The sequence below is a fragment of the Nelumbo nucifera genome, chromosome 6 (genome assembly GCF_055504915.1).
Source record: "Nelumbo nucifera cultivar China Antique chromosome 6, China Antique-T2T, whole genome shotgun sequence".
Lineage (NCBI taxonomy): Eukaryota > Viridiplantae > Streptophyta > Magnoliopsida > Proteales > Nelumbonaceae > Nelumbo > Nelumbo nucifera.
Genome location: NC_142654.1, coordinates 7446686 through 7468919, shown reverse-complemented (window position 1 = coordinate 7468919; position 22234 = coordinate 7446686). Strand labels below are relative to the sequence as shown.

General features: G+C 37.9%; 4 protein-coding genes and 1 pseudogene across 8 annotated transcripts in view; 2 read left to right on the top strand and 3 right to left on the bottom strand.

The window, feature by feature from the left end:
• Window positions 1–703, top strand: part of LOC104604633 (phosphoadenosine phosphosulfate (PAPS) reductase family protein) — a 50787-nt gene extending 50084 nt beyond the window's left edge. The window contains exon 17 of the mRNA XM_088889668.1: window positions 50–703. Coding sequence (XP_088745794.1) covers window positions 50–133 — 84 coding nt within the window. The 3' untranslated portion in view covers window positions 134–703. The remainder of the gene's footprint in view (window positions 1–49) is intronic.
• Window positions 704–1843: 1140 nt separating this feature from the next.
• On the bottom strand, window positions 1844–5327 carry LOC148790584 (protein PELOTA 1 pseudogene; annotated as a pseudogene).
• A 140-nt stretch (window positions 5328–5467) lies between these two features.
• On the bottom strand, window positions 5468–13951 carry LOC104604527 (vacuolar acid trehalase). Of its 3 annotated transcripts, XM_010268907.2 has the most exons (8): window positions 13619–13951; window positions 9610–9683; window positions 9462–9503; window positions 9227–9268; window positions 8959–9042; window positions 6632–6719; window positions 5777–5874; window positions 5468–5701 (listed from the first exon to the last, which is right to left on the bottom strand). In XM_010268907.2, exons 1-8 carry the CDS (start codon window positions 13794–13796, stop codon window positions 5675–5677), a joined length of 633 nt encoding a protein of 210 aa, XP_010267209.1. In that variant the 5' UTR covers window positions 13797–13951; the 3' UTR covers window positions 5468–5674. The 3 variants fall into 3 exon arrangements, with proteins under 3 accessions (XP_010267209.1, XP_019054526.1, XP_019054525.1); XM_019198981.2 differs by lacking the exons at window positions 5468–5701; window positions 5777–5874 and adding an exon at window positions 5891–6108; XM_019198980.2 differs by lacking the exons at window positions 5468–5701; window positions 5777–5874 and adding an exon at window positions 6116–6555.
• Window positions 13952–14011: 60 nt separating this feature from the next.
• Window positions 14012–20667, top strand: LOC104604528 (Thioredoxin superfamily protein). 3 transcript variants are annotated; one of them, XM_010268908.3, is made up of 4 exons: window positions 14012–14258; window positions 15038–15211; window positions 15393–15418; window positions 17745–20667. In XM_010268908.3, the coding sequence occupies exons 1-4, from the start codon at window positions 14238–14240 to the stop codon at window positions 17962–17964; spliced, it is 441 nt and encodes a 146-aa protein (XP_010267210.1). In that variant the 5' UTR covers window positions 14012–14237; the 3' UTR covers window positions 17965–20667. The 3 variants fall into 3 exon arrangements, with proteins under 3 accessions (XP_010267210.1, XP_010267211.1, XP_088745850.1); XM_010268909.3 differs by having other exon boundaries at window positions 14013–14258; window positions 14956–15211; XM_088889724.1 differs by lacking the exon at window positions 14012–14258 and adding an exon at window positions 14265–14717 and having other exon boundaries at window positions 14956–15211.
• LOC104604526 (S-adenosylmethionine synthase 1) lies at window positions 19056–20600 on the bottom strand. The gene has a single exon (XM_010268906.3). The coding sequence runs from the start codon at window positions 20598–20600 to the stop codon at window positions 19425–19427; it is 1176 nt and encodes a 391-aa protein (XP_010267208.1). The 3' UTR covers window positions 19056–19424.
• Window positions 20668–22234: the final 1567 nt, after the last annotated feature.

Genomic DNA, 22234 nt, shown 5'->3' with positions numbered 1-22234 from the left:
TTACATCTTAGAGCAATCTGCTCAGTTCAGGGTCAATTATTTGTTGTAGGACCAAGCTAGAACAGAGATGGCTGTGCAAGCATTATGCCAGAAATTTCATCCAGGAGCATTTTCTGAAGTCAACTGCTGGTGATTTTCCTCTTGTTTTATGGCACTACCTGTCAACTTCTGGACATCTATTGGGGAAGCCTATTTTGACAGAAAAAAATGCTCACTTTACCTCCAATCTTTTATGGAGGTAGGACATGATATGGTTCTACATTGAATTGAGTGAGAGAAAGAAGATTTGCCAGGCTTGTGATTGGATGAAGGAAAACAGAAGGCTGAATGAAAACTATTCTCCCACATCCTAGGCAATGCCCTTATAATTTAAGAAAGGAAATATTGATATAGCTATCAGGAGGAACAGGCCAATAAAAGGGTCCTAGAAGTAGTTCTTGGAGAAAGGAATTTAGTTCACCACTGGATTTATTAATTCTGGTTTGAACTTTGAAGTATACCCATTATGACTAATTTCCGAGGAACCGTCATTTTTTTTCACTTGCAGTTTCATTTCACTAACTTGTGCAAGCTGTTTTCAGTTCTGTTTAGTTTTAACTAGACCAATTAAGGTGAATCCAACATCTGTATCAAAAAAAAAATGCGAATCCAACTGAGATGATGTAAAGCCCTAAATAATGTGAAAAAGAACTGTTTTCAGTTCTGCTTGGTTTTGACTTGGATGATTATGACATGAATGATAATGATTTCAACTTGGTAGACTGATGCCAGTTTGCCATGAATTTCTAGCAGTCTGGGCAATGGGTGTAGCGGAAGACTTCAATCCTCTTCTGACTTGTGAGGTCCTTTAGCTGACACTAGAGAATAAAAGCCAAGGGGGGGGTAGTTGGGTGAAGTTCCCTGATGAATCTTCACCATTCCTGCTAGTGTTCCCTGATGAACCTTCATGGATCTTGAATACATATTAGTATTCATACACTTCTTATTCTGCCCTTGTTTCTGATATTATTGATTGTTTTTCTTTTCCCTTTTCTTACCTTTTTTATTTGGCATCAATAAGGTCAGTGTCCATATCAGATTGCAAATCTTCACCAGCCTTTACACCTTTTATCCTTGAATTGCTAAGCTTCTGGTGCAGTTCAAAATTACTTCCCAATATCCCAACAATGTTAGCAGGTCCTTTTTTTTCACAGTTTTTTGGTGGGTAATTCTTTTCATTTTTTGGAGTTAAAAAAAGTTCCTAAAAAGAAAGTGATAGTAATAAATAACACAAGCAGAAAATTAAAAGAAAGAATACCTCTCTAGCAAAGCTGTGTGGTCGCTTCTACAGAGAACTCCTAAAAGCATTTGCTCTGGTAGCCATAAAATGCGCTGGTGGTGCTGCTGCCCTTGTTAAGCTACCATTAGTAATAAGGTTATATTCCATAAACAGCAGGTGTTGTTACCCCAAATGCCTAAAAATAGCGACTTCAGATTTTACAAACACCATAAGCGATTATATTCAGTTCCTAGGAATTTATCCCAAAAATTGAATTGAGGAAGCAACCCAAGAAAAGTCTTGCAGCGAAAAAAAAACACGCCAATAAAAGTCTCATCTAAAGCAAATAGGTCAGTTCAACAACTCCCCCTCTGAAAGCCTTTTCTCCGCATGATAATGGCGAATTCTCCTGTCTGTGGTCTGTGCTGCATTGTCACGGTCTGACACAGTTAGCCTTGCCTTACGCTTGGCGGGTTAGAACTACCCCCGTGACAGCATGGCAATCCTAAATTACATTGTAAATTCATTTAATTTAATTTTGATTTTCCTTTTTCTGAAAATAAAAGAAAAGCACCTCGACTAATATAATTTTAACGGAAACATAATCAGATAATATAATTAAAAAAAAAAAGAACTACAAGTCCGGGTATTACATTCCTATTTCATCTATATCTGGCAATGGGAAGCGCAAAATTGCACCGATTCACGAAAATATGTGAACCTTCGCTCCCGATATCTCAACTGAGTTTACCAAGTTCTCATATTTTTTCCTCGTCTCCACGTTACGACTTCTGAAAAGCTCATCTGTGATTAGTAAGGTCTGGATAGCCATCAGCTCATGTGCAATCTCAACGTGCTTGGTCCCGTAACAAATCTTACCTGAATCATCGTTTGAAAGCAATTCCATGAAATTCTTGAGGGCCAAAACGTCCTTGGCTGCCTAGGCATCTCTTACCAGAGACATGATGGTTGAATCACTTAACACTTCCTTCAAACTGTGTTTGTCTCCTGACGTGGTGTTAACAACAAATATATGCGATTTGATATCGATGATTTGTCTAAGCCGCATCCTCTCTGCTTCAGAGAGGAGGTATCGTCGAAATTAATCCTTGATAGAACCTGGGCTTCCGATCGCCACGCAACGAACACTGCTGAAATCAACATGCTTCAGAAAACTTGCTCGAAGAAGTCCTTCGAATCCATCTTACCTCCATTGGCACCACTCCTTCCTCCACCCTTGCGTGAATCCATTGGATTCGGATTTTGACCCCCAGCTTCAATCCGAGCACAAAGCGTATTTGAAGCCTTTCCTACCAAGAAAACATGAGCAATCCCTTCTTGCATCAGAACCACTGCTAATTCAGCACCAACACCACGACTGCATTTCTCTGCCAATGCATCTAAAGCTTCCTTATCCCAAGCTTTCTTCGTTATCTCTAGAGGCTTATTTAGCTCAATTTGCAACGTGTGAAACACGCCAGTCAAGACGAACTCATTCTTGGTCGTGGTCTTACCACGCACTCGCAACACTGAGCCCTGTTGATCGTATTCGAGCCTTCGAGGCTAACAACTTTGACGTCGAACCTCATCTTCACCCTTGTTGCCGAACCCATCTGAACCTTCCGAGTGTCCTCAGATGAAATCGTATCACCTTTGGATGCCAAATTGTATGTGAACCAGACAGAGGTCGTCTGGTTCCTCGGGGATTATCGCCACTGTACCAGACCCATTTCCATCCAGAGATTTTTTAACGAGCTTCATTGCAGTAGAGAAGCATAGCCTTGAGCAGTATGATTCTTCTTCAACAGAAAAGAAAGACGACTGTGAGATGTGAGCGAGAGAATAATTTCTTAGGATGGTATGTTGTTGAAGGACTCCGAGTTGAATTCTAATTTGAGCTTTTTTTTATCTTAAGTTGAAACTGTTGAATTCTAATCCGAGTTGAACTCTAATGGAATGGTCCCACTTAAGTTGTATTTCTGGGCTGGGCATACTCAGAGGACAAGAAGGAAACACGCTATTGTATTAGACTATTAGTATTGCCGTTCTTGAGAGATGGTTATTGGTTTAGTATAGAAAGTTGAGGAAATCCGGTCTCTGGTCAGTCTCCACCCCTCTTATAGGAAAGAGTCCCGATTTGATTTTTTATTTTTTTTTGGTAATAGAGATTTAGTCCCGATTTGATGAGTAAATACTAATTTCATCCATTCAACAAGTACTACCCCTATAGTATCCTCAGATGAAATCGTATCACCTTTGGATGCCAAATTGTATGTGAACCAGACAGAGGTCGTCTGGTTCCTCGGGGATTATCGCCACTGTACCAGACCCATTTCCATCCAGAGATTTTTTAACGAGCTTCATTGCAGTAGAGAAGCATAGCCTTGAGCAGTATGATTCTTCTTCAACAGAAAAGAAAGACGACTGTGAGATGTGAGCGAGAGAATAATTTCTTAGGATGGTATGTTGTTGAAGGACTCCGAGTTGAATTCTAATTTGAGCTTTTTTTTATCTTAAGTTGAAACTGTTGAATTCTAATCCGAGTTGAACTCTAATGGAATGGTCCCACTTAAGTTGTATTTCTGGGCTGGGCATACTCAGAGGACAAGAAGGAAACACGCTATTGTATTAGACTATTAGTATTGCCGTTCTTGAGAGATGGTTATTGGTTTAGTATAGAAAGTTGAGGAAATCCGGTCTCTGGTCAGTCTCCACCCCTCTTATAGGAAAGAGTCCCGATTTGATTTTTTATTTTTTTTTGGTAATAGAGATTTAGTCCCGATTTGATGAGTAAATACTAATTTCATCCATTCAACAAGTACTACCCCTATAGTTCAAAGTTAAAAATTCGTAGTCCTTCGGAAGTACTTATTTTTAATCACTTATTTTAGACCATAACTACAATAATAAGCACTTGTATGTATTTGGAGAAGAAAAAGTAGAATAAGTGATTATTCCAAAAAAATAAGTCTATTTTGAGGAAGCCAAAATTTTTGACTTATTTTTAACGGATTTTTCAACAAGTGTTTATTTGAGTTTCTGGTGGTCTTGGCCTGCCAGCTGCCACAAAAATTTCAAAATATCTATATTACCCCATACTCATGAACACTTTGGATAACGACTTATTTATCCAATAACACTCCCAAACGGGGGCTTATTAGTTTCTTACTAATGTTCTTATTTACTTAAGATGATGGATGATGGGTTTCTGGTTTCTCCTCCCAACGTATCAATTGCTATGGAGTCAGTTTCTTGTAGATTGTATTTTCTGATTATGGTGGGGAAATGCAAACTTCCCAAGCTATCAAAGTGCTGACACTGTAAGTTCTGCAGTAATCAGAGCTCTCATACCACCATTCTTTTTTCCTTATTATCCAATCTCTAACGATAATTTCACGATTGAAGACCTTAGGCTGCGTTGTGGTGTAAATACCGGACCGGTGTAATTTACCATTGGCTTGGTACCCTTCATGATCTCTACTCTAGATTGGGATTTCTTAGAGATTCTGATTTCTCCATTAGGGCTTCAACTCCTTCCCTTCATACTCGCCTCTGTCCTGTGAGACTGAGCAATGCCTCCATCAGGTTGTCAGTTTGTCGAAACAGGTCCTACTTCGACCAGATTTCGTATGGAGGTGGGTCTTACACCGTCAGCGACTTTGTTATAGAAATCATAACGTTCAGCAACTCAAGGGCATTAACAACATCACTCTTGTCCTAATATTTAAAAGAGTACGCTCACGTAGTGAGCTATTCCCTCAATCGGCGGGGCCTCACAACAAGCCACCTTAGTCCGTTCCGCTCTGGGGCACCCTGCGCTTCACTCCCCGGAAAAAGGTTAGCATGAGGGGAATGTGTATTTATTGGGAAATAATTCAGAATGAAGCATGTAAACATAAACAGAAATGGCTTCTTGATGAATAAGGCTCCAAGCATAGCCTCTGATCATGGTATTGAGCATGAACTTATTGGGTAATCTAATTGATTGGAAACTAAACAAGCATAGGGCAGATCTCCAACAGTGGGATTGTGAACAAGGATAGAAGAGTGCCAAGGATTATGGTTTCATTGGCAAGGCCATATGTGATAGATTTGGCGGTGAAACTTCATCAGATCTTTCATGTCTGAGCAATACTCCATCAAAGTCAGATGGCTTAGTTTGGGACTTTAAGTAGCTTTATGATTGTGGCCAGTGATTCTTCTAGCTGGTTCCCCAAGTATATTCTCTGGATGTTCTTTGGCATTGCAGGAAGATGAACTTCATTATACAAAACTTTGACTCCACATCTTTTTATACAAGGGGGAGTAGGGAAATTGCATTTGGGAATCAAAATTGAGCCATGTTCAGAACATATACTGTACAACTAATGAAAAATCTCATACGCAGATATTCTTCATGTCTCTACCCAAATATTCCTATGGCGACTGTGATTGTCTTGCAGACTGCATGGAAATTAAAATTGTTCAGCAAGGCAGTACAAAGTTCACCAAAAGAATAGTTGGGTAACAGACACTTACCAGCATTTCATGGTCCCCCATAATCTCTTCAATCACCTCTTGTAGAAGTTTATTTGCACTATTAGGAACAAGGGCTGCAAATACAGCTGGTTCCAGCCCTGTGTAGAACCAGAATTAAAAAGACATCATCCCAAACCTCATGATACATCTCTCTCAAAGTTGGATCTACATCAATAAGCAATGAAGAAAAGACTACAATGTGCTCCATCTTTCTTACTGAACTTTGATACCCCCACAAGACATGTGGCCCATCCTACAATGATGGACCTAGTTTCATGTTTCTAAGTGGATCTTACCAGTTAGCCAGTTACCACCCATATAATACATGTGGCCTGCAACATTATACATATGATTGCTCAACTTGGAAAGCGAAAAACCATATCCCATGCTTTCCTTCCCCTACTCCAACAAACTATGATATAATTCATTTTTGTGTGTGTGTGTGTGTGACAATAACACTACAAGTGTTATCTTGTCAAACAATGGTTGTCCCAAGCTCAGATGAAGGAGAAGGGTTGTGTCAGGTTGACAGCTGCAATAATCCAATATGAATGAGTCCTGAATTGTTTTACATGGCTCTTGATAGAGCATGATGTAACACAGGATTCATGTAACTGGATCCAAATAGTTGGAATTGAGGCTGTGTTGAGTAAGCATTTCTCTGTGTGTTTGCATGCAAATGTGCATGTGTGTATGTGAATGCATATGGTGTGTATGCACCATCCACAAACCTCTCAACAGAATGGGGCTATGAGGGTATTCCTTTTGTGCAATAACAGCTGCAATAGATGACATAAATTTTATATATTGCCTTCATAGTAATTAGTTTGCCAAAGAGATGTAAGTGTTAACTACCAGTTTCTGGAAATGCATCAATGAACATCATCATCTCCTCGCCGCTAAGACCAGACAAGAAGCAAATCCTTGGCAGTGATTTTGCAATCTGAACAGAAAAGAGGATAATAAATTACATTACAACTGAAGAGAGTTATTGATATCTTATAAATAGTTTAGCAGCTTATGGGTTGCCCAAAACCATAAACAAAAACACTTAAAAGGACTTGGATTAAGATGCTTCAGAACACTAAATGTTAACAAGTGTTATTGTGACCTTCGATTTATTTGACGTGGTGCTTTAAAAGGAATGTAGTATTTAAACCTTGAGACTCACCTCAAAGAAAGAAAAAGCTCAAGGAAAACATTTTGAAGATCACACCTTAAAGGATAAGTGCATGCATAACAGCTTCAGGAGATTCCTAAAGTATGTGTTTCTTATACACTAGCCAAAATGGAATTAAGAGTTTCTTTCTTTACTAATATTCCATTTAGGACATTCTATAACAGGCACTGAAATATTTGTGGTTACTTATTACAATAAAGCTTTCCTATGATTTTGCAGCTATTGATTAGAATCAAAATTTGCAATCACCTTCTGACATAAATTGATGAAATTCTATACATAAATAAATAAATATCTTCCATATATTACTGATAAGAAAATGTTTTTTTTTTATAAGTGATCAGAAAATGTATTTCCCAATAGAGAAAATTTTCTACCTCAACATTTTGATATTTCTCCATATTCAAAAGAGAAGACCCTATTGGTATTTGTCCGGCCATATGTGCTTCTTCTGCAAAGCAAGTTGTGAGACTACATACTGCTTAATAATTTCTTGTTCATCTGTTTCTATAATTTGGGATCTTCTCACTTTTTGGGTGTGGGTGGACTCCTCTAGGGGATGTGACTAGTCTTTTCTCAGATTCTTTCATATTCCTTCTTAAAAATAGGGAGAAACTTTTGAGCTAGCCCCTGCTAGCTCAAAAGTGTGCCATCTTTTCTCAGATTCTTTCATATAAAAATAGGCTATGGGGTGCTTGGCAGTTGGCACACTTGTACTATATTCCATTCTATTTCACTGATTAATAAAGGTTACGGTTACCAATCATAGAGATCATTTATATATTTTCATCTGAAAAGGTAGTCAGTCCTCATTTACTTCGTTGTTTATTAAGAAAGAATCAGGACTGAAGACCTATGATACTAAAGTACCTGTACATGCCTAGCATACCAACTTTGAGCATTCTACATACCTGATACAAGTATACAACAATAGATATGCATGGACATTTGTACAGAATACTTGTAGCATTAACACTTTAAAAAGACTAGCACAAAGGCACATGCCATGCACATTGCAACTAAAGATAAAAGGGGTGAAAAGCTCAAAAGGCATTTAGATTTTGAAATTTTGTTTACTGTACTTCTTTAAATGTCTTAATTCAATTATTGATTTAAAGATTATATTTGGATAATCATTGTTCACAGGTATTGTCATTTTATGATAATATTACAATATTTTATTCAACTTTTATGGCTTGGGCGGGAAGTCAACACAAGTATTAGCATTATATAGTAAAACATAAAAGGGTAGGTTTTAATAATCATACTATAGAATTTTTTACAAGTTTAATTAAATTTGACAAGATGTAAGTACTGAGAAATAACACTTAACTTCAAGAACTAGATATACAAGCATGACATGAGCAAACAGGCATTCAATCCTGAGAGAGGCCACTTTGAGCAAAAAAAATGCTAAAGGATCAGACCGTATCCAGTCTACCCCTCCCAAGACCACAGACAGCTTGGACCAATATTGGGCAGTGACCCTTTTAACTGTGTCCAAGATCTTATGAAAAGGAGAGTTGTATTTTATCCCTGTTTCCCATATCCCTTTCCATGTGAGTATACACATCTGGGTATCATAGCTCAATTAAGCCTTTACATCTAGAAGAACTAGCACTGTCTTTATATGAATTTTAATCCACGTGCATGGTGGGAGAAATATATACTCCATTATTACTTTGTTTGAATTTTACTATACTTCAAATTTTTATTTCAGTTTTCTTACTGAGGATTGTGAGGGTTAAACCACAAACATCTGGAGGTCTACAGGTTCTTGTGCTTACTCTGATGCTTTCACATTTTAAAGCACTAGTTTTAAACCTTTTAAAAAAAGGCTTTGACTTAAACCTGGACTAGCTGGAAAAGGAAAAATCTTAATTGAATATAGGAAAGTTTTGTCACTTGTATATCCCTTCTCCAAGACAGAAAAATGTGGATAAGATACAAAAGAGATGGAAAACCAGATAATTGAAACCAATAAACAGGTAAAAAATTGGACCTTCACAGTCTCCAAATTGGATTGTTCAGTATGTATTGCTTGCCAAAGTGAGTGAGCAATCATGTCTTCAGTGCAATAAATAACCTATGATAAAATGAAAAGTTAGATTCAAATTCCGTTTAATAATCCAATTAATGAAGTGGAGCCATAAAGAGGGGTTATATAACAAATATTTTCCATTTCAAAAACTTTTGGTACTAAGAACGAGAGAAAAGAAAGGCAAACTAAAACATTAAAGAAGAACAAAATAATACTTGCTACAGGTTACCTTGAGAAACTCACCATCCAACTCTTTTAGAAGTTGTTGTATCTGCAAAAACATATACATGAATGCAGTTAAAAACTGATTAGATAAAGAGAGTATCCAAGAACTAGATTAATAATTTAGTAGTACAGTTTCTCCACACTATACAAAGAAGTTCCAGGCCAATAAAAATAGATTTAGCTTTCTTGTACATATAAATAGAACATTAGCATTAAGAATAAATAGAATTAGCATTTACCTTCACTGCTTCCTCCAATTCAAAACCCAACAACAACAAGGCCTGTAAAAGAAACAGTAAACACTTGAGGTTCATTTAGATTTTCTAAATAGAGAATGCAGAAATGTTCACAACAAAACAACAATAAGTGTGGAAATAATGAACTTACAGGTGGACCATATCTAGGATCATCAGCATTCAGAGGAACAAATTTTGAGTCTTCAATTAACTCACTTGGAACTCCTGAATCATAACACAACATGGAAAGTCGTTATGTATACAAATAAAAGCAATAAAGAGTATCCTTGTAATTAACATTACTTTGCTAATCACAAAGCATTTTACAGTACATGGGAAGAATGACACATCTAGGGGTGCAACTTGGGTGGGCCCAACCTGAGCCTGAAATGGCCCGGCCTGAAATTTAACACAGGCTTGGATTTTTGGTCCTTAGGCTAGGCTTGGGCCCAAGAAATTGGGATTTTTTTTTATTTTTCGGGCCGGGCCTAGCCTTAGGTAGCCCAAACCTGGCCCAACTATATACATATGTATATATATATGTTAGTTTTGCATACATATATACATAAATATATGTATACATATTTGCATAAATACATATATGTATAATTTTAGAGTAGATTCATTGCCAACCTGAGCTCGACGGCCTCAGCCCAGGCCTGAGCCTAACCCAAGTGCATCAAATTACAGTGCGGGCTGGGCTCAGGTTGGGAAAATCAGGCTTGATCTCGGGCTTGGTCCGGGCTCGGGCCTTAAGGCCAAATTTTAGGGTCAGGCCCAAGTTGACCATAAACCCAACCCAACCAGCCTGACTTGCACCCCTAGACACATCCCCCTAAAAAATGCCCTGGTGTCAAAATATTCTATTTTTCTCCAAGACATCTGCCCCTAGTCTTGAGAGAGCATATGGAAAATAAGTTATCAATGTGACCTAAGATATTAAATTAAAAAAAAAAAGAAAAAAAAAACTAAGCTCATCTAAATCTTCTGTTTGTTGTATTTGATCTAATACAAGTCCGTAACTATAACCCTTGCAAATCAAGTGAGGGCAAGATGTTGTCCGTAACTATAACCCTTGCAAATCAATTCATATCATGAATTGTCTTTAATATAGAAGATATGCATGCAAAATTTGTAGTCTTGTGAACTGGAAGAATGTTAAAGAGCATAGATCGCCAAATCCAAATAACAGTAGACTGCCAAAGTTTTGTTGTTTCACAAGTTTATAGGGAACTCTAAACATATTGAATTGGCTAAAGGTTTTTTATGTTGGCTGCAAACCATAGTTTTTAAGGCGCCAAGGCGAGGCTAGGCGACAGGGGGTGCCTAGGCGATGGATTTTTTTTTTTAAGTAAAACCATATATCCTAGGGTAGTTCCCTAGGTTCCATAACCATCTTTCCTTAATAATTATCCATAATTTTCATAAGAGAAGTATAAATTTCATGTTTTAAGTTTAGAAAATCAACATTTTATGAGAAAAAAAGGAACAAAGGAAAGAAAATTCAAAAAATAAAAGAGCTGAACCCCTACTTTTGTTATAGGAAAAGAAGAAAAGAAAAGGTGGAAGAAGAAGATCTGTAAGAAGAAAATGTGCTGATTAGACAAAATTTTAAGTTCTTCCCTTGCTTATTGGTTCAGGTTGTGAACTCTTTGAGGATTCAATCAAGGATCAAAACTTCGATACAATATGCCCCGTATCGGGTGTATTGGATTGTATCTTTGGCACCCCAATACACATGTTTACAAGTGTTTTTGGGAACCCATTTTTTTAAATTATATATATATATATATATATATATTTAAAAATGAAACTGAAAACCAAAGAAATAAAAAAATAGGGGGAGTATCATTATAAGTACTGATACACCTCTGCCGATACACAGAGGTGTATCGATACTCTGAACCATGGGTTCAATACAACAGTTAGCAATGTTTGTGTTGATTAAACCCTAACAAATAAGAAAATAATAAAAAGAAATTAGTACATAAACACATAAAATGAGTATTCTAGTTTAATAATGCCTATTTTATAATTATAATGTCAAAAAATTAAAAATATAAAAGTATTTTACAACATAGTGCACAAAACTACTTGGTGACTGGGCGAGGCGAGCCTCCAAGGGCGCCTTGTCGCCTAGGCATCGCCTAGGCGCCCGCCTAGGCGTCGCCTTAACAACTATGCTGCCAACCCGATACAACCCTCCCCCTTTATCTAGGCTTAGGACAGATAGTGTAAGGCAAATTAACATTGGTGGAGTTATATGGACAAGAAGATATGCCTTTTAAAAATGCAAACTAGAAAGAAAAGAATGATAAGCCAAGAAGGCATTTCAATAATTAAATGTGTTGATCATGATTAGATTGCAAAAGGTTCCCTTCAAAAAAGGCATATATATTGGATTTTACCAAAAAGTTCCATAGTGTTATCAACTTCTTATTTATAGATCAAAACCTACTCATGACTTGAAAAAGATAACTGCTAGTTGTGATGCATTTATTTTACTAAAGACACCATCAAGATTCTCTTCAAGGAACAACATAAAGTTTTTTCCTTTTTATTTTTTGAATAAACATCCCAATAGAGTGGTTACTAGGGGTGGCCACAAGCTGAGCTCTTCACGAGCTATCCAAGCTCGGCTCGTGAAAAGCTTGGCTCGACTCGGTTTCAACCGAGCTTCGAGCCAAGCTCGAGCCTAATAAAGCTCGGCTCGTGAGGCTCGCGAGCCGAGCTCGAATAGCTACATAGATAATAATAATAATAATAATGATAATAATATTATTATTATTATTATTATTATTATTATTATTTTATATATATAATATTTTTATTTTTATATATAATATTTTTATTTTTATATATAATAATAACTAATTATTATAATTCTTAATTTTTAAATATCAAATAAAAATATTATATATATATTTTTTTATTTTTATAAAACATTTTTCTCAAGTTGAGCTTGAGCCGAGCCGAGCTCGAGCTTACGAGCTTTTGACTCGAGCTGAGCTCAAGTTCAAGGTTCTAGCTCAAACCGAGCTCAAGCTCGAGCTCGAGCCTTGTACTACCTTGACGAGTCAAGCTCAAATAGCTAGCTATTCGGCTCGGCTCGGCTCGAATCCACCCCTAGTGGTTGCAAAATGCAATGCCTATTAGTTATTAATAATAAAAATCCCAACACACACTCCATGAAGAGGGAGTTATTGATCTAAAAATGTACTTATTTTGTATCTAAAACAAAAGGCAAAAACCATCAAATAAGTCCTTACATAATCTTGAACACAAAGGCGAGAAACTTAAACCTCAAGAAAATCTTAATACAATTGACATTGATATAGGCCTAAATATATACATGTTTTAGAATTTCTACAGTACATAAGCCGATACAATCAGCATTTAGCAAGGTTCATATTTGCATGCTGGTTAGACTATGTATCACTTGATTCCTGAACTATAGGAGGAAACCATATGACAGAAGATCATTGGAGTATTCTGAAAATCTTATAAATTGAGTCAAGCCCCATATGCCTAGTACCAAAGAAGATAAAACATCTCTTAATCACCCCCCCCCCCTCTTCCATGGTTGTGTCAATCCCTTCGCACTATGCTAGCCTAAGTTTAAGCCCATATACCTGCAATCTCAGTGTTGCCATTACATTATCTTCTAATTTAGTTATAGACTCGACTCTAATATGTTTACTTTCAATGGTTTCTTATAAAAGAGTGTTCAAGTTCACATAGCCGGATTTCCATTACTTCTCATTCATAAATTGTTGCATGGATCCTTTACTTGTCCCTGAACCTAGCAAAAATATCTTTGATCAGCTTCATTTTGATAGAATTCTCCGAATTTTCATTGTTCGTTTTCCTTTTACTCTGTATTGCAACAATTTATTAAATATAAAAATATAAAAACCCTCTATAATAAGTAACATCTTTCCAGGAAAAATCTTCCCCCAGGAAATGATTTTTTTACTTGAATACGAGCCAGCTTATCTAACTTTATCGTCAACATTAATTCACCAACATAAAACAAACAGAAATGGAAGAATTTAAAAGGAAACAAAGCTCAAATAAGCTATTTCATACAGACAAAGTAAAAAAAGTATAATGAATTTAATAAACGAAAATCAGGGAAGACTGGAGAAATAAAAACATACCATCAGTAGCTGCTCTGCACACACTATTGAGCTTTAAGTTATGGGCTAATGTGGACCTTCGCGAGATTAGAGGATGGCTTCTGGGATTTGAAGGTGCCTGACGCTGAAAATAGTTTAAATAACGATTAGCAGAGAAGCCAAGGCAAAAGCTTTGCAACGTCAGGAGATTAGAAGCCATGACTCTCTCTCTCTCTCTCTCCCCTTGAGACTCTCCGTGGGTTTATCAGATTAGAACCGCGCCCCAATCTGAAAAATCGATCATGAATTTACGAAAACACCCTTTCTCCTCACTCTTGAATCTTGATCATGGTTTCATGGCTAAGAAATATCTGAAATCAGGGGCCCACCAATGATCATTGATCACAGCCATCTATTAACTCCTCTGTTAGTTTGTTCCATTGTCTTTCCAACGAAACTATCAAGGCTCAAACCCTAGTGATTCAAACCCACCACTGCCTTTCAACTGCAAGCTGCTTATCCCACCGGCACTGAAGTGTTCTGCCATTCGTCACCAACATTTGAGGCAAGTCTATCGCCAATGACGACGTTGCAAGTTGTAGCAGGTGGGAATGGTGGTCGTCACTAATTCCTCTGACATCGTGTGCAAGCAAGTTGATGAATGATTTACTTCAGTCTCCACGTAAGTAAATTTGATTGCAGGATTCTTTGCAACCCCTTTAAGCAGATGCTGCTCAGAAACCACTCTAGCTTCGTACCATTTCCTTTTTTTTCCTTATTTAATGTTTTATTGCTTTTGCTCTGTAATATTTTGTCTTGAGATGCCATTAATGCACAAACAAACTTCTCTTCCAAACCATACTCCGTGGGCCTGGGGCGTTCAACAGTAGAAAAACCACACCAGTTGAGAATAGTTGATTTAAAGGCAATTTCCAAATTACGATAAAGGAATTGAGTTTTGAGCATTCAGAGAAGATCGGTGTAAAAGTTTTTACAAGCTAAAACGCAGTTCCGCTCGAATGTATAACCAGAAGCAACAATTTCTGGATCCGCCATTAACAAACCAAAAACGAAAAACACACATTCCTTGGGAAGTTGCTTCATTTCGGTTTTCGAGGTGCCATGCGAAGACTGGAAGGGGGTCAGTCGAATCACTTGTCCTCCCACTCTCCATTTCTACAATTATTTTTCTAACATATTCTCTCTCCTTCCAGACTATCTGGTTAAATTTTTGAGTGTCTCATCTCAGAATTCATCTGAGTTAACGCCTCTCTCTATTAGTTTTGCACAAGCTCTAATTAGTATAGTACACGTACTAAGGACAGATGGCATGAAATAATGTTGTTGCCGCAATATTACTTGCATTTTATTACTAGCAGATCCGGAGTCGCTAAACTTTACCATCTGCGGTCTACTCGAATCTCAAAAGTCGAAAGCTTTCTGTGGTTTGTTGGGTTTTAGGGAGAAACAATGGAGGGTAGAGCTGGTCCGGGTGGCAGTGAAGAGGAACAAAAGGGGGGTCTTGAGGGAACAGGCTTGAATCTGCCAGCCAACCTACATGGAAACCTGAAAAGCGCTTCAAGCGATGAAAATCTGAAAGAGATTCTGCAAAATATCAAGTCTTCCAAAACTCCTGTAAGTGATTGTTACATTGTTTCAGTTTCTTGTTTATGTTTGAGAACTGGGTTTTTTCCTTGCTACGTAATTGGTTCTGAGCTCGGTATCCATTTGTTGGTCTGCAATCTTCTCTTTCTTTATATTTTCTTTTTTCTTTTAAGAAATGGATTTATTAATGGTTCTGTTAATCTGTTTGCAGGCAGTTATCAACTATGGTGCATCTTGGTATGTTGTTCTTCCCCCACGCTATCCTCTACTTTTCTTATGGAAGCATATATTATTAGGTAATGTTGAAAAATCTATAAATAATTTAGATGATGGAAAGGCATTTTAAACTTACAAGAATTCCAGAGCCTTTAGAATGTCTAAGAGGGAGGGATGCAGATTCCTAGATGGTGATTGATTTCATTCAGAAAACAGAAAGAGACAAAACATAAATAAAATGTTTAAAAGGGAAAAAATCTTGTTGCATAATGCAGGAGAACTAAGGATTTTTATTAGAAATGCAGAGAAGATTTTTATTGTTAGAATTGGAAGAAATTTGATATTAAGAGTTGTCATGTGACAACTAATTGGGACTCTGATAAACCTGCCTCATGAAACAAAATAAACGCCCTCATTCACTAATCCATCATGCAGCTGCAACTACAGAACCAATTTCCATATTTGTCATTTTCAAAAAAAAAAATCCATATTTGTCCTCTTTAAAGAAAATTTGGAATACCTCCACATAAGAATGTAAATATGAATAACCAAATCACTTTGTGAGAACTCATCATGAAAGGTTTATTGTTGAAGGGTCTTCAGTGGGATAAGGAACAACAACTGTTTAGTTCTGTTTAACTAATTTGGGTTGAGGAGGACCTCTTCAAGTAATCCCATACAAGCTTTATAGGCTAATTTGTGAGGTCCAAAGTCTTCGTCAGCAAGTTCTTCTGACCTCTATGTCTTTTCAGGATCCCAGAGGCACAAGCCACAAGCGCCCTTTAAGAAAAAGACGAGGGTCTGTGTATCTGCTTCAGTAATGGTTGGTTTGATTGCCAGTAACATATTCTTTCACGGATTTAGGAGGTTAATCCAGCAAAATTCTAAGTGCTACAATGTTTTTTGGGGTGTAGTTAGTGCTTCACAAATTGAACCCACTATTGTTGCAGATGGGACGAGCAAACCCACATAATTAGGAAATTTAGCACTTCAATACCAATTCTCTGGGGATTTTCATCCCTGACATCTTCTGTGACACATAGCAAGGCTGGTTGTCAGACATGTACAGCCCACCAAGAACAAACACCAACAGAGGTTGATTCATGAGAGACGGGAAGAAGGATATGCACATAGAGGGGCGGGTGCAAAGGCTTTTGCAGATGGGACAAACAAACCCACTGAATTAGGAAAATTAGCCCTTGAATACCAATTGTCTAGGGATTTTCATCCCTGACGTCTTCTGTGACACAATATCAAGGTCGGTCGTCAGACATCTACAGCCCACCAAGAACAAGTACCAACAAAGGTTGATTCATGAGAGACAGGAAGAAGGATATGTATAGAATGGTGGGCGCAATAGACTTAAAAATTTATTACAGATTGGGCAGGAAAACCCACTGAATTAGGAAAATTAGTACTTCAATACCAAGTGTCTAGGGATTTTCATCCCTGACATCTTCTGTGTCACAATGTCACGGCTGGTTGTCAGAGATGTACAGCCAACCAAGAAGAAGCACCGACAGAGGTTGACTTATGAGAGAGGGGAAGAAGGGTATGCACATAGAGTGAACGAGTGATGGGGTACAAAGACTTAAAAATATATTTTGCCAGAAGACATGATACCGGAAGGGCTTTGACCAACCCCCCCCCCCCCCCCCACTCCCTAGTGAATTTGATAAATAACCACCTGTTTGGTTACCGTTTTTATGATACCAGTTGATTGGGAGCCTGACAGTTAATCCATCTGCATGAATTTCAGCTTATTACATGGATATGTTGCTTCGTCGTTCATGTTGGCAGTTGGTCATGAAAGGGTTGCTGCATGTAAAGCAAGCCAACTTTAAGTCATGCTTGCTGCCTGCATGTGAATTGACAATTCACAGAGAATTGTGTTTTTCTGCCTGCATTTATAAAAGGAGTATGCTCTTTGTCAATCCTTTAGAAGTATCATAAATGTCCCTTGATACTGGACAATCACCAAAAATATCCCTTGATACTGGACAATTTTGATAATGGTAGGAGAGTAAAAATTGTGCAACCACTTAAAAAATTGCATTCAATGTTTGATGATGCTTCAGGAACTGAGTTGCATTGCATAGCCATGAAACATGCTACAAATGGGAGGGTCATTGTTCTTTCTTTATTTGCTAAGACCTAGGAATCATTAGCATACTTCTTAAATGCAATAATATGGACTGTTATTGGGCATCAGATAACATCAAACTTGCAATCCATTATGTATGAACCTTGCCAACCTGAGAAAGAATCGATTTTGGTTATCTTATTTTTGATGTGCACAAGAGAACATGAGTTGAAGTACTTAAATTAGTCCATCCATTTTTTTCAGGTGTTATATCTGTAGCCAGATCCTCCCCACATTTTGCAAGTTGAGCAATGATTTTCCCAAGCTTTCATTTGTATATGCAGATATTGATGAATGCCTAGAAACAACTCAGCACATTCGCTACACCCCTACCTTCCATTTCTTCCGAGATGGTGAAAGGGTTGATGAGATGTATGGTGCAGGAGAGGAGAGGCTGCACGACAGACTCTGGTTGCACTCCTAAGAAGCTCATGCCTGCACCATTTACCATCTACAGGTAGCTCAAGATACCGTTTAGCTGGAAAAAAAAAAAACATTCCAGTGCATGTACTAATGAATGTTATGCTACTTGTGATTGACTAGTTTTAAGAAATGGTTGACAAATTGATTATTAGAACTTGCTTCTTCAAGGCGTGAGAGATATCACGATTGCCATTAAAAAATGCAGCGAGGAAGAAAAGGACACATCCTTACAAGTTCAAAGTAGCGACATGTATCGGTCAATACACGTATCGGGAGCACCCCGATATGCCCTTACAGAGGGTGTATCAGGGTTCCGACTGGTTCAGGGGGTGGAGGAGCCTTAAACCAGCCCCCCTGAACTGGTTTTGAAATATATATAGAAAAAGTAAAAAAATAAAATAAAATAAAAACTGATACTGCCCGATACGCCTCTACCGACATATCAGGTGTATCAATATTTAAAACCTTGCATCCTTATAATATTCATACAAGCAAAACGCCATTCGGTTGCTGGTTTCAAGAAAAGCCACCTCGTCACAGAAATAAAATAAAAGAAAAAAAAATCAGAAATTAGGTCCGATGGGATAGCCTTAATACCAGAGACCCTTAAGTTGGATTGAAGAAGCCACAGATCTTGACCATGACACCGGTCGGAAAAGAGGGCACTATCTATAATCTTCAAAACGGAAATGGCATATTAAACTGGATCTTTTGATAGAAGATGATATTTCTTAGGTGGATTCATTAATGGGAAAGAATATCCGATCAGGTCCGAATTACTCCTTCGGTTTTATATTTATACTATATATTCTAAATAAATAAATATACACTAGTTGATTCAGTTAACATACAAGTACGGAAAGATATTCTGGGCTGCATTGTGCAACGAGGTTGGCGCGAGTAGCTCTCTTCTCTCATTCTCTGTAAGGAGCAAAATTGGTCTCTATGGCAAAGGCTAGGCTCACATATGGGGAACATCTTATTTTCTTACATAGTATTATTGCGGCAGGAGATCCGGAGTCGCTTTGCCAAACATTGAATGGCATATGAAAAGTGAAAATTTGAATTTAAAACTATATAAAAAGAAAACAATGCGGATAACTTCATGCTTCAATAGCTTCCCATGAGGAAGACAATGATGCATGCAATTTTTTTCTATTGAAAATTGATCAATTATAAGAGAGAGAGCTCCCAAAAGCCCCAACGACCCTAAATGTTTTGGCGGAAAAAAAGAAAAAAAAAATTTACTTCCCAAAGCAAGGACAAAGACAGAAGACAGATGCAGTGAATTCTATAGGTCCTCTAAATCAACTACTACTGAGCTGCAGTTCCTCGTGCACTAACTGCTCTAGAGTGTAGAGTCTGGATCCTTGAAAATTAACTCCATACTAAATGTATGCATAGATGCTCCAATCTTGTTCCCTCAGAGAAGAGGGGTAGTTGAACCACAATCATGGCAACTCAAGCTTTTTCGTACTTGAGAAGCTTGACAGTCTCCCAAGTGAAATCTGGGTCATCACGACCAAAATGCCCATAGGCTGCAGTCTTCTGGTACCTGAAGTTGCCTCCTCTTTTAAGGTCTAGGTTAATTGCAATCATTCCTGGCCTAAAGTCAAAGTTCTCCTTGATCAAAGCCAATATATCTTTGTCTGGAATCTTCCCGGTCTTGTATGTGTCCACGAACACAGATAATGGCTCAGGCACACCAATTGCATAAGAAACCTGCACAATGCAGCGACGAGCAAGCCCTGATGCCACCACACTCTTGGCAGCCTGCCTAACAATGTAAGCACCACTGCGGTCCACCTTTGTTGGATCCTTCCCTGAGAAAGCACCTCCACCATGAGCACCCCATCCACCATAGGTGTCAATGATGATCTTCCGGCCAGTGAGCCCAGCATCACCATGGGGTCCACCAATGACAAAGCGACCTGATGGGTTAAGGTGGAAAATGGTCTTGTCATCAAGATACTGGGAAGGGATAACTGGCTTGATTACATGCTCCTTCAGATCCTTTGCAATCTGATCGTTAGTCACAGTCTCGTCATGTTGAGTAGAGATGAGCACAGTATGGACCCTAAGAGGAATCATGGCACCACCTTCATTTCTATACTCCACGGTTACCTGGGTCTTGCCATCAGGCCTCAGCCATGGGCAAGTTCCATTCTTCCGCACTTCAGTGAGCTTAGCACCAAGCTTGGTGGCAAGGACATGGGTGAGTGGCATCAACTCAGGAGTCTCGTCTGTTGCATAGCCGAACATGTGACCTTGGTCACCAGCTCCTATTTCCTCAGGCTTCTTTGTGAGGTGACCGTGGACACCCTGGGCAATGTCAGGGCTCTGCTGCTCGATGTTAACAAGAACTTTGCACTTGTCAGCATCAAGACCTACATCGGCCGACACAAACCCAATGCCTCTGCAAGTGTCACGGACAATCTTCTCATAGTTGACCTTGGCCTTGGTGGTGATCTCACCGAACACCATGACCATGTTGGTCTTGGTGCAGGTCTCACAGGCAACCTTGCTGTCGGGGTCTTGTTCTAGACAGGCATCAAGGATGGCATCAGAGACTTGGTCACAAAGCTTGTCAGGGTGACCCTCATTGACAGATTCAGATGTGAAGAGGAAGGTATCCATTTCTGCATCAGGACAGAGTATTTGCAGATAAACCAACTAGGTTAGAAAAAAAAAACAAACAAAATAACTACTACCATTAGAAGAAGAAAAAAGCAAGTAGAACACGTGATGGGGCATTTGAAGATAACACATTTTCTACATTAGGAAGGCTTGCAATCCAAACAAAGCATGTCAATCAAACAACATAAGTAACATAAATGAAGAAATTGATAAAATATTCCCGTTTCATTATTGTAGTTTGATAGAATAAGCAAATGCGTCTGGATTTGAATTTTTTATTTGAATGAAACGCATCTCTTTTTTTTTATTTCAGATGTCAATTTAATTATGGTCAAACCAAAGATTCTCCTGAGCTTAAAACAATGCTTCGCACAACTTGCAGCGAAAAAAAAAAGAATAAAAAAAACAATGCTTTGCACAATTATTTCATTCTATGATTATCTCCTTCACAAAATTTAATTCAGATCCCTATCCCTAGTTCTGAAAGGCCAATAAAACACGTAGTCAGGCACAAGAAAAATATCAAGCAAATCTTTGTCTAAAAGAAAATATTGCTCTAGAGAGAGCAGTGTGGAAGAACAGGATTAATATAATTAACCCATGTATGAAGGATAAAACAGGCCGCGATGATGAATTTATGACAATTAGAAGATCCCTACTTAAACTCCATGGTTTTGATCATAAAAAATGTTACTTGACTGGTTCAAAATTCTCCCACCTCGCTTGGAAAATATTTATGTTCTGGTATAAGAGAGATTTCACAATCACGAAAATACCGTATGTTATCATCCTGTACTTTGAGAAACATATTGAAAGCTTCCTGTCCACCAAGCTTCTAAAATCAGAAGGTTGTTTTTTATTTCCAAATGAATTGAGCGATTCTGTACGTTGCTTGATTGCACAAGGAAGAAAACTTAAAATAATCGTATTATCTGAAGTATGAAACTATCAAACATTGAAAATGTACAGATCAGTAGATCTAGCAACGGAAATCATCCTAAACAAGGAAAACCATGGTTGTGAGTATAAATCATTTGAAGCAGTCAAAACATAGCAGTGGAGAAATGCCAGACTTCAGATATACCGAAATTAAGCAGAAAAATACAGTTCAGAGGAAATTAAAATGACATAAAAATAAGCATGTGCTCTTATTAAATTGAATCTCGAACAAAGATCACTTAGGATGAAAGAAAGCAATACAGTTAGCCAGTTACTAATAAAAATAAAACAACAACAAAAATAAACCAATAAAACCGAAGCACCAACAAATGCAGTGACAATTGAGTGGTTTTCAAATGAAAATTTAACAAAAATGGCAAGATCTAATATTCTATAAAAGAAACCAAGAATCAATCGATCGGATCGAGAAACAGATCCAACAGCGCGTACCTTTCTCTCTTTCTCTTGAACGAGGAACGCGAAGAAGAAAGGGAAACAACGAAGAGAGAAAGAAAGATAAAAAAAAGATCCAAATGGAACGAGTATATAGTCGAAAGGAGGGGAGGAGTATTTATAGGAATCCGAAGACGAAGGTGGTGGTAGGACGCAGTCTCAGTCTGACTCGCTCCCCTCAACTTCCGTCCTTTGTGAATTCTGATACAAGCTTGTTCTGTTCCCCTTGTGTCTCCTCCATT